Source organism: Anarhichas minor, unplaced genomic scaffold (genome assembly GCF_050575085.1).
Source record: "Anarhichas minor isolate MPS153535 unplaced genomic scaffold, ASM5057508v1 ptg000067l, whole genome shotgun sequence".
Lineage (NCBI taxonomy): Eukaryota > Metazoa > Chordata > Actinopteri > Perciformes > Anarhichadidae > Anarhichas > Anarhichas minor.
The window spans coordinates 5,301,846-5,314,769 of NW_027466513.1; the positions used below are offsets into that span (position 1 = coordinate 5,301,846).

Consider the following 12,924-nt stretch of genomic DNA (forward strand, 5'->3'; position numbering starts at 1 on the left):
ACACTCTACATACGCACACACCTACACTTACACCTACACACGCACACACACACACGCACCCACACTCTGCACGCACACACACACACACACACACACCTACACACACACACACACTCTACATAAGCACACACCTACACACCTACACACACACACACACACTCGGGCTCACTCTGCGATTAAAAATCTTGGAAAAATAGGGTTCAGGTTGAAAAAGACCAAAGTTACACTTTAACAATAACACCGTTTCATCAAGTCAAATAAAACAAACGGCAATTGTAAGAATATCAAGCAGCAGATCAGATGAATGCTCCATTCAATAAAAAACTAAATCATAATTTTTACAGAAATCTGCGTAAAACCATAAAATCATCACAGACGCAATAGAAAACACATCATAAGCATAGAAAGCTTATATCTGCATCAAGTAACCAAAGAATAAATGTTTCATCACAACTCCACAGAGAGACAACTAACAGACAACGATGACTGAGATGGTCCTCCCTCATAACAACCATAACATAACTAATGTCAATCACATATATTTCAAATGAAAGGATCAATAACAGGAGTGAGTTCAAAACTCTGTCAAATGTTGACAACAGCAGCTCAAACTACCAGCTCAACTTAAACTAAAGCAACCCGACCGGGAGGAACCAGTCCAGTCTGTGCAAGGAGAGCTTTCACAACTCAGTTCTCCTGGAAGATGGATTACATCTAACATATACTCTATTTACTATTGTAAATGTTCATATTTTATACTTCTTTAATTATGTCTGAAACTAGTTGACTGTGTTTTATTGTCGCGCACCAACCGGCAAATCTTCACGTCGTCTAATAACAGAAATAACCGTCTGTGATCGTGACGACCAAACTCAATCTTCACATTCTTGCCGTCCTCGTCCCCTCGTGCTCGGACACTCGTCCACTTCAGTTAGTTCCTCGTGTCCTCGCGTCCTCTACTCTCCGACTCCCCAGATCTGTGGTGCTGAGCGTAGCTCGTGAGAAGCTGCATCATCACCGTGTACACAGAGAGGCTCAACATGCTCCCGGTTGCTATGCGACAGTTGCTGCGTGATGCTGGATGCTGGAGGTGGAAGCGGCGCTGAGAACGCTGTCGGTGGATTTTTCCTTATTTTTTGAGATGGATTGTACCATTCGTCAGGAAATGGGGACTTTTTAATCAATGGACCCCCCCCCCCCCCCACACACACACACACACACACTCCTTTCTCCTCCCAGTGCAGCCATCTTACAAAGGTTTTCAGTCTGATGCCATATTTTGACGGTGTTGTGGTTTCTTCAGCTCCCTGAACACCGAGGGCTCGGGGAACTGCTCCTATAAATAAATGATTTAATGGAGAGAAGCTTCCACTCTGTGTTATTCTGAGACTGAACGCCGTGTGATTCCAGCGCGTGGTGATGTGGGCTTTGTGAGCACACAGCTGCACGTGAGGGAGGTTCCTCTGAGAGCTATTGATTAAGCGTCTAAAGTGGGGAGTGAGTAAGTAGCTGAGGGTGACTGCTGATGATGATGGAGGGCTCTCTTCAGTCAAGCCCCGAAGGCTGAAGCTTTCTGGGGTTCCCACGGCAAAAAAACCAACAAATCAATACTCAGTATTAGACAAACGTGAAGCCGACCAGGCTGAGACATGTAACACCTCGTGTCTGACACAAACCCAACGGGACACAGCGGGACAGATTCATTCAGGAGAGAACACACCTACAGCATCGTATGTGGAGGACGTGAGGATTTATTCACATAAAGGTCGTACTGTCTGATTGACATTTGATTTTTAGGACCTTTCAGAAATTGGTAAGGATTCAGGACACAAGCTGTAAACACACTGACACACTATCAGGCGATGAAGTTAATCACATCCAGCAGATTTATATAACATTCACTCTGAAAGGTGTTTGTCTCTGTATAGAGATGGGAATCGATAGGATTTTACTGATACTAGTACTCTTATCGGTTCTATTTGATTAATTTGTGAGAAAAAAAGACAATTAATTTAGAAAAGAATCAACATTTCTTTATTATTCTGTCTTGAGCAGCAACACAAGAAGTTCCAAAATCTTTAAAATCCATTCTCCGCTAATCAATGATCTCAGTGATTATCTTTCATTGATGATCCTGTTCTTCTGATCAAACTCTGTATGACATCACTAACGTATGACATCACTGCCGTGACTGATGTTCTGCTTGTTGGTCACATGTTGTGATGAACTTACTGGTGAGGGTTTTATTGTGATTGAGACGACCAGAGTTCTACAATGTGTCCTCTCTGATCATGATGAGAGTCTCACGCTGTGCTGAGAGGAGACAGAGAGACAGAGAGAGACACAGAGACAGAGAGACACAGAGAGAGAGAGACACAGAGACAGTGAGAGACACAGAGAGAGAGAGATAGACACAGACACAGAGAGAGAGACAGACACAGAGAGAGAGAGACACAGACACAGAGAGAGACAGAGACACAGAGAGAGAGAGAGACACAGAGACAGTGAGAGACACAGAGAGAGAGAGATAGACACAGACACAGAGAGAGACAGAGACACAGAGAGAGAGAGACACAGACACAGAGAGAGAGAGATAGACACAGACACAGAGAGAGACAGAGACACAGAGAGAGAGAGACACAGACACAGACAGAGACACAGAGAGAGAGAGACAGAGACACAGAGAGAGAGAGATAGACACAGACACAGAGAGAGACAGAGACACAGAGAGAGAGAGACACAGACACAGACAGAGACACAGAGAGAGAGAGACACAGACACAGAGAGAGAGAGAGACACAGAGACAGTGAGAGACACAGAGAGAGAGAGACACAGACACAGAGAGAGGACGTTTCACTGCAGAACTAAGTAAGTACCGACAGAACCGATGATTCTGAACCGCATCGATACTCCGGTTCCCGTTTAGAACCAAGTTTCGGGGATCATCCTTTTTCTTAAGCTGCTAAATCTTCCACTTTCTTCTCCAGCCGGCCGATACCTTTGTCTGCTGTTTGGTGCTGTAATGTACGGCGGGTTTATCAGAGCTTTTTACCAAAAACAGCTGTGGGCCGTAAGAACCCAAACAATGAGCTCAAGGATTCTGAAAGTCTTCGTAGAGATGATCGGTCTCTGTGTCACTGCAAACAACACCTTCTTCATTTCATCCATTGTTCAAAAACAAATCACAATATTGATTAGTGCTGCTTTAAAGGGACAGTTCAACCCAAATCAAAGACACACATTCTCCCTCTTACCTATAGTGCTATTTATAAGTAAGGAAAAACGTCTGACTTCTCTCAAATATCATGAGACGAGATGGCACTTGACTTGTGGGGCTCAAAGCGCCAAAAACACATATTTGAAAAGCTCAACAGCAGTGTCTCTTTCCAGAAGATGATCCACAGACCTCGTCATGAGCAATTTCTATAATAAACTATTTTCTTTCCACCGAATTACAGCCGTCAACCATATCACCGCACAGAAGGAAGCGTGCACCTCCACTCGATACTGCTAGCTCACCTAGCACCACGGAGCTAGCTCACCTAGCACCACGGAGCTAGCTCACCTAGCACCACGGAGCTAGCTCACCTAGCACCACGGAGCTAGCTCACCTAGCACCACGGAGCTAGCTCACGTTACAGCCGAGGAGGACGCCATTAACGGTCACGCCTCGCCCGTGAGTAGACTCACACTTCCTTCTGCGCCGTGATGCGGTTGGAGGGTGTAGTTGGGAAGAAAATAGTTCCTACATGAAACTGACTTCTGAAAGAGACATTGCTTGAATCTATTTTTTTCATTCTTTTTTTGGACATCTAGTCCCATTATGTTGGAGGAAAGACAGACTGTCTGTCTGTCTTGAAATTGCCTGTCGACCCTCATCTACCTGCATGCATGTGTTTTATTGTTGTTTATCTGTGTCAGACTAACTTATATTCACAAACTGTGCATGCGTTATGTTTTGTGCTTCTGAACTGGAAGTTTTTGGTGTCTAACAATGCAACATAATCTTGCCTTTAGTCCATGTTTCTATTTAACATAATCATCCCTCATTGTATTTTGCTTCGTGTGTTGAATTATGAGCCTCTGTGTTGAATTTGTCTCGTTAGTACTTGACAACGTATCAGAGTCTCCTGAATGGTGTTCCTACTTATATTCACATTCTCTCTTCTTCCATTGTTTCTGCACGCTCTGTAAAGGGTAAATATTGCATAACTTTGTAATAACTTACATTCTATTTTTAGGTTGACTTTGTAACATCTGGCCTGGGACTACAGATGTAAAATAGCTTCTTGGCTAACTCTGGAGCATTTACAGGAATGTTTTATTAATGTGTACTGTCCCTGAAACCAATAAATATAATACAACCAATCTAGATGGATCAACAGTACTACAGGTAAGAGGACACATGTGTATGTTTTAATTTGGGATGAACTGTCCTTTAAAACTTGTTCAAAAAGTCCTCAAATCAAGGAGGTTGAAGGTCCGCTGTAGTTTAAATTAGTACATGATCATATCTGTCAAACTGTTATTTATGTTTATGGGAATAAAATGAGACGAAAACTAAATGTGAACGGCACAGAAACAGGAAGCTCAAATCTCAGATGCACTTGACTTGTGACAAAACAGATGCATCCTGGGTAATAAACCGTACAGTGAGGAGGAATACAACAGTGCAGGTGAGCCTTCAGAATCACACACCTGGTCACAAAGAAAAAAAAACAAAAAGCCAGGCGCAACACGAATGTACTGGGAAACGGTGTGTAAACACACACACACACACACACACACACACACACACACACAGGGCCATCTGTCTGAACACTTCCTCCTCTGTTATCTTTCCTCTGTGATTATCGCTCCCACAGCATCGTGTTTTATTTACCCAGACACGCGTTCTCTGGCGGGTTTGAATGGAGAGAACACAGCTGCAGGTCTTTCAACGCTCAGGTTCTCGGGATGAGTGCTGCTTTCTTCAGCTCGTCGATTTGAGAAGGACCCCCGGGACCTCCAGGTGACCGTAAGAGTGAAGTCTCAGTGGTGAGTTCACATTAAATGATAATCAATAAAGCCATCACAGATCAAATAAAGCAATGCCATTGATTCACGCTCATAATGATCACATCTCAACAGGAAATGAATAAAAAGACTAATATCAGTTGTTACGATCTTCTTAAAGCTATTGTTCTCCAACTTCATTATGGATCCTGAGGCTGAATCACTTCCTAAACCAGCCGCTCACTGTAGCTTTTATTATCATACAAAAAGGAGGAAGTAGCGCATTCCTGAGGGACTATTTTCAACGGCGGATGAATCCACATTGGGTCCTCTAGTAAGCATGTATGGCAGCAGGACGGTGTATAAACAGTGTGTGTGTGTTCATCAGATCTATGAGGCTGTGATACACACACACACAACTTGTTATTAGATACATCTATTGTCTTTTCATAGGATTTAGTGTAGAATAACAAGAAAATAGAGTATTGCCGGCGAATCCCTTAAGACACGCTTTGTAATAAATAGGTAAACATCAGTTTTTCAGTCTTACGAGACCTGATTTGTGGACCACAAAAGGAAGACGCCTTCTTTTATGTTGCACCTCTTTTCCCCTCAGACAAGAGCATATAATAATTTTACTATACACAAATAAAACACTGATATCTGGGGCCAGTAATGACAAAACGTTTGCATGCTCCCGAGCAAAGCAGACACAAAAAAGTGTTCATGTCCACACAGAAACACACGGTGCAACCTGGAATCCAGAATGAGGTCAGACTGCAACAAAAAAGAGGGAAAGCAGACATTTGACAGTCTGCTTGTGTCGCTGGTCTCAAACGGCAGCTTTCCTCTTCTACGTATATCTAACTGCATTTTAAGGCTCTCTGCCTTTAGGAAGACAGCGAGCGATAGGATGGAGACAAAACTACATTTAAATAGAGCATGGACACCTTTTACTCTCACTTTAGGCCTCAAGCAGCGTTAGTTAGATGTTATTTAAAATACAGAAATTAGATGATATAATCGATTTTTATGACCGGTTTGAAGTATCAGTTTTTACACAATGAAAACATCCATGAGGTTAATATTTCCCCGTGCCAATACACCAAATACAAAGCTCTTAATCTGGAAATAAGATTGAACATTATATGCTTATATCATAGAGCGAGAGAGAGAGAGAGAGAGAGAGAGAGAGAGACAGACACAGACAGACAGACAGACAGACAGAGAGAGAGACAGACAGAGACAGACAGACAGACAGACAGAGAGAGAGGGAGACAGACCTCCCTGTTCTCTAAGAGCCTTTTGGAGGAAGAAATGCTGAGGACGGCCTGTGCTAGTTCACTGCACACTACTGACAGTTGTGTGCAGTGTTGCAGTCCTCAGAGAGATGCAGAAAGGCAGAGCTCTGACAGAAGGACAAGTGCGTGTGCGCACGCACACACACACACACACACACACACACACACCTGGGGGCACAAGAGGCAGATGCATTTGCATGTTACACTGGTCACACATCTCTTCTCCCGGCCAAAGTTGTGTGTTATATAAGAGAGTAAGTGCTTTACTCTCTCTACCTCCATCGCACACACTCTTGCAGACACACACACACACACACACACCGACTGAAAGCACACATACAGGATGTTAACTTTTTAAGCATGTTATGTCCAGTGAGCAGGACCGTAACACGTTCCCCACGTGACCCTGATGTCTCTCAATAACAGCGGCTTTTTGACGACGACTCCCGTCGTCTTGGTTGCCGCTCTGCCTCACAGCTCCTCCAAGGAGTCTAGTTTCCTGCTGCTCGTCGTCGACGCTTTGCAACTCGCACATGAGTTTCAGACATCAGTGAGCTGTGTTAGACATGCTGTAAGTGTGCCCTCGATCACACAGACAGAATGGACTAATGGCAGATATTTAGGCCAATCGGTGCCAGTTTGTATGTATTGTCGTCTAATTAGTAAGTTGAAGAGTTTTATATCTTGCTCCCAATTGTTTTATGACAACATCTACAGGATTCTTTTGGAACATCAGCTGCTATACTTTTGATTAAAATAAACTCTCAGATATCAAAAATCGAGTCTGAGTCCGGCTCCAACCGATCACTGGTCCGTAGTGAACTCCACTGGTTTATTATTTTGGTGAAACTTCTCACATTTAGATAAAGAGAACGAAGCCGAGGAGATATTATTACAAGCTGTCTAATTCAGAGGTTCCCCACCTTTCTTTTCCTTGAAGCCCCCCTACTCGTATCTAACACGAGTTCTGCAGAGTGAAGTCAAAGCTTCATGTGTTAAAGCTGCATTCTCTCTAGTGTCCACCAGGGGGCGACTCCTCTGGTTGTATAGAAGTCTATGAGAAAATGACTCTACTTCTCTCTTGATTTATTACCTCAGTAAACATTGTAAACATGAGTTTATGGTGTCAATCTCTAGTTTCAAGTCTTCTTCAATACAGCATGATGTTCATTTAGTACATTATGGTCCATTTAGAGTCACACAGACCATAAAGCAGGGGATGCTTTAGGGCGGGGCTACACGGTGATTGACAGGTCTCTACCAGAGACGTATACGCCGTCTCTAGGAAAGAATCACACACAGGTGAGCGTGACGACAACATGAAGTCCTTTTCCTCCTCCGTCACACGCCGCAGCTCGTCTCACTTCCTCAAAGTCAACAAGCTGCATCGATATGTAGCTCAGGACACTGATACGCGGCGAGTTATTGATGGTGACGACGACCCGCTCGAACACATTTAGGCGAACGATTCGAGTGCACAAAAAGATACACACGAGGCGTCCTCATGCCAAGCTGTAAGAGGCAATGAAAGATTGATGCTTAGCCGAGGCCCTGAATCATGCATGCAAATGAGAATGTTCTGCTAATGTACATTAAGGGGACGTGTGCACTCTTGCAGACACAAAAGCAGATGTTTAAACACACACACACACACACACACACACACACACACACACACACACACACACACACACACACACACACACACCTCTCTCTGAACTCCGCCTGGTGCTTTGAAATAAATGGCAAGATGATTAAAAAAAACAAAAAACAAATGAAATCAGCCCGCACTGGTAATACAATCCACTTGTTAGCGATCCTTAAATCTCGTCTCATGTGAAAGCCAATGTCTTCTTTCCAGTCTTCAGTCTTTGATCCTGTCCTTCAACCTGTGATCTGAAAATCAACCCCCATCTTCAAGGATGTACCACTCAATGAAATGTGTTTTGAAGGAGACAAGAAACGAGGTTTCAAGGTTTCCCTCATGTTTATTATTCTCGTACGAAAAGAAATATCTTTAGCAGAAATGCAAGAAGGTCCAGCTGTTCATCACCTGAACTGAGAGCTCTGGTTGGAGATACACATCGAGGACGACACTCATCAATCAAACTCAAACTGAGCCACAGCGATGGGCCTCTAAAGGTACTACTGCACCAATCTGCTAGTGGAGCAACGGATCATGAAACTAACGGTCTGGATCAGATCTCAGATCAGATCAGCACAAGATAAAAAAGGGAGCAAATATAAACTCTAGAGATTCCTGATCACGTTGTTTTTGCCGCCGATACTAACTGCCAATCATTGATGATCCACATTCACAGATACAGATCCCTTTGCTGTTTGGTTATAGCAGCTGGTCTACTAGGATTCATAATATTTCTCTTTTTCTCATCATCAGAAAATAATTTCAACGCTCTGAAGTCAGTAAACCATCAAAAATACTAAATGTTATACTTTTACTTTGTTATAGTAATTTACAGTGTTTTTTTACTTGATAAGGAAATAAAAGATTCTATTTTTATTGCTCAAAACAAATCTCATCATTATTATTTTGAATGCTGTCTTATAATGTGCTGAGAGCTCGTGTTTCACTGAGCAGAGCCTGAAGGCATCATAATGTAACTGAAGTGAACCTCCGATTGTTAGCCGTTAGTGGTGCTGCTAACGTTAAACTGTGTTATTAATTAGTGGTTCACATGCGTGAAGAACCGCGAGTGGGTATCACGGACCGACAGTGGTCCGTTACACCACCGTGTATGTTGAAACTGCAGCATAAGCCCGGAATAAAAACCACAGTGATTGGATTGACAAAGGACTTTGCGGCCTCTAAACCTGCAGAAATTCAACAAAAATGAATTCTATAAACAGATGCAAAAGGTGAAATTCACCACTAACTGTGCACGGAGCTCCTGTGTTATTGGCATAAATTTAAATGAGGTAATATGCAAAAAAAAGGTCTATTTCTATGTGCTGCAAAAACAGTCCAATTCATAAAGATCAGCGCTGAAATTATTAGCATCTTCAGGGAGTTGGTGGGAACTGAAGACTCGTTCTGTCACGTTTAAATTGCTCCCTGACGTTTTGATCTGTAGCTCTCCATCCCAGCATTGCAGTTGTCTTCTTCTCTCTCCATTGTTCTGCCGACAAAGGCGACATTTGTACTTTGCCACACGGATAATTGCAATCAGCTGCAAAACTTCATGGGCGTGGTTTCCCCTGTAGTATCATTAGCGCTGTCGTATATTTTGTGAACGGGGCCTTGAGACGGGCAGATAGCGTCTGTAATCCACAATATGAGCTGTGGATGTGTCCAACGTGTATTTTCATTTGTTCAATGCACTTTTGTAAACGTATTTGAGGTGCGACGCAGCAGACTGATGATGATGATGATAATGATGCTTAAAGGCGACCGACAGAAAGCTGAGATGAAACCAAGGAGGGACGAGGAGTTGGCTCTCCTCATTTGATGCTCCATTTAGCACGAGCACAAAATAAAGCCGTTCCCGGAGCAGAGCTGCTTGTCGTTATGGGAAAAAAGTCGTTCGGGGAAAAAAGAGCTCAAAATAGACTTTCCCTCTGACTCTGTTTGGTTTCTCAGCAGCTGTGACGATGATCTGTGATGTTCGAGGGTACACTGACTGAAATCCACAGCAGTACAGCACACGACATTTCTTTACTGCTGCGCTTCAGTGAGACGCCCTGCTCACATTAGTAAAACACACAAACCAGCACTAAAGATTACACCAAGTCATTTTGATGAACACAACGGAGGCATTTGGAGGATAACCCCGGGATCAAATGTTACAACTGCTTACACAACGCTGTTTCCACTTGTGCAGGCTTCAAAGAGACAAACACACAGAGTGTATGTCAGTGTTTGGGATCAGATTTAATTTAGAATATCTTTTTCTAAGTATCAAAACAAAGAAATATCAAACTAATTTAAAACTAAACGGCCTTAAAAGCAAAACCAAACAACAGCCAGCAGAGATGTTTCAATACTGACACGAGTATCAGGTATTGATGAGTACTAGAGTCTGTGCACTGATATCACGTCATCAACAGCCCTTTTCCCAACATTACAACAACATGTACACACATTTATAGATGGATAACAAGCTCACAGAATCATGATGGTAAGTAGCTGTGAAACTTTCTATTCATACACAAAGTCATCATGAACTTAAGACGTCTCTATGAGGCTTCGAATCTCCCTGTAAAGCCTATTCAGCATTGGGTGGAGTTGACTATGACTCCCCACCAACATGATGTGACCAGGCAGCAACATCTGGTTCTACCGAGTGAAGTCAGTGCTTCATGTGTTAAAGCTGCATTCTCTCTAGTGTCCACCAGGGGGCGACTCCTCTGGTTGTATAGAAGTCTATGAGAAAATGACTCTACTTCTCTCTTGATTTATTACCTCAGTAAACATTGTAAACATGAGTTTATGGTCTCAATCTCTAGTTTCAAGTCTTCTTCAATACAGCATGATGTTCATTTAGTACATTATGGTCCATTTAGAGTCACACAGACCATAAAGCAGGGGATGCTTTAGGGCGGGGCTACACGGTGATTGACAGGTCTCTACCAGAGACGTATACGGCGTCTCTACGTCACTCCTCCTCAGTCCAGATATGGTCACTTCCTGTTCACCATTTGCAAAAAGGCAAGATGGCGACGGCAAAATCACCAAACTCAAGGCTTCAAATGCCCACAAACCAATGGGTGACGTCCCCATAACTACGTCCACTTCTTATACAGACCAGACAAATTAGCTCTACTGTAAAATCGAAACTTTTTTTAAAATCCAAGTGCAAATATATGAATTCCAACTCATGAATCAAAACGCTCTCGTGGAGAGAAAACTGATATTGTTCCTGTAGTGAATCAAGCGGTGGACAGCTCCTGGTGCTGAAATGAGTTCTAATGAACCCAACAAGTGAATCAACAGATGAAAAGTGGCACCACTACATTTTAATTAGACAACACCGTACCTCTTTAATCCAAACACAAATCTAATTCATCAGTGGTGTTAAACCAAAACAGATTCACATCTCACGCACACAATCACAGAATCTCTGACAGCAGCCTGACACTGAAACATGTCAGATGAATACAGATCTCTTCATCAGACCTGAATCTGGCTAAATGGGAGACCGAACGAACCGGTCAAATATATTTTGTAATATGTGTTGTACCTTTAAGTGTAGGTATATGACAATGCACTGGAGCTATGGCAAGAATAATGTAAATTCCAGGCACATTTTAACAAATAAAAGACCCAAACAAACAAATCTGTGGTTTCACTCATTGGCCAATGAAAAGCGAGTTAAATTCATCCCATGACAATGACTACAGGCTGCACACTTTGCCTCTAAATGCTTTCTTCCCTCAGAGAGTCACTATCCCAATCAGAAGTCAGCTGGTTGCATTCAATTAATCATTATCAATTCTGACAATATTACAGTAAAAGTAAAAAAACAGTAAAAAAATATTTTTATTACAGTAAAAGCCACTTGACTATTATGACAAAATGTCGTTCTCACGAGTGTCTTCAACGAGCAATGAAACCCTCAGAATGTCCACTGGACTCAAAAACAGCCACACTTGGACATTTGGATTGAAACTCAGCTTTAAGTGAAATCACATATTCAGAAGACGAAGCAGCACGTTACAGCTTTATGTGACAGCTGAATATCAAAGGCAGAATCCATCAACAACGACAGAAACCACAAACAAAAGCCAACATGTTTTAAGAAGCTTTCTAACCTCAGGACTCACCGGACCGGGTTCTGCATCCCTCTGATTGGATGTGCAGGTTAAACGAAAACACAGATGTGGAAGTGGAGCCGCTCTTACCTCGATGAGGAAGTCCCCCGTCCGGAGCCCGGCCTGCCACGCCACCCCTCCCTCATCCACGGACTCCAGGTACTGCAGCGCGGGGAAGGCGGGCGTGGGAGTGAACTCCTCGATGGGCGTATCCGCTGCACAGGGGGGGGGGGGGGTTTAGAGAGGAAACAATAATTACAACACGTTAACATTTGACACCTGTTTGCATTTCATTCACACCTATATGTAACCGATGCTTTTAGTAACACATGTTCTTTTCCTACTAAAACAAGTCAATATGTCAGCTGAGGAAACAGGCCTGTTGATGTTTAGTTATTCTCTCTGTGCCAATAACCAAAACAAGCTGGACGTGTTTAGCCTAGCTTAGCATAAAGACGTAAGGGTTTACGGTAAAAATAATCCTTCCAGCAAGCTACGTGCTTTTACTGATACATCTCCCAGTGACAGCGAAGTCTTAACTGGCAGCTAAATATAAATACAATTCCACATTATAACTCTAATACGACGAGGTCAGCCAATAAACAGGAAGTAGACACAAGTTGTTTCTATCTCACTTTCTATTGTCACATAAAGCTCCACACAGCTCTCTGAGTGATGGAGCTACTAAATGATTTCAGTTGATGCTTGAAAAGTATTCAATGCTTAGCGCTGTTGTTTAAACAGATTAATGAAAGTTATGAAAGTAACAGAGACAAAAAGATAAACAATTATTCATGATGGAAGGCACAATGGAAGATAGTTCTTAAAAAAAGCAATGCATGTACAGTTTGCACACCAA

The 12,924-nt window shown here is 42.7% G+C and overlaps 1 protein-coding gene across 1 annotated transcript in view; it reads right to left on the bottom strand.

Annotated features, from left to right (window-relative positions):
- The window catches only part of LOC142934193 (SH3 and multiple ankyrin repeat domains protein 2-like), a 121,914-nt gene that overhangs the window by 23,919 nt on the left and 85,071 nt on the right, over nt 1-12,924 (bottom strand). Inside the window, exon 16 of the mRNA XM_076078654.1 lies at nt 12,156-12,280. Within this exon, the coding sequence (XP_075934769.1) occupies nt 12,156-12,280 (125 nt within the window). The remainder of the gene's footprint in view (nt 1-12,155; nt 12,281-12,924) is intronic.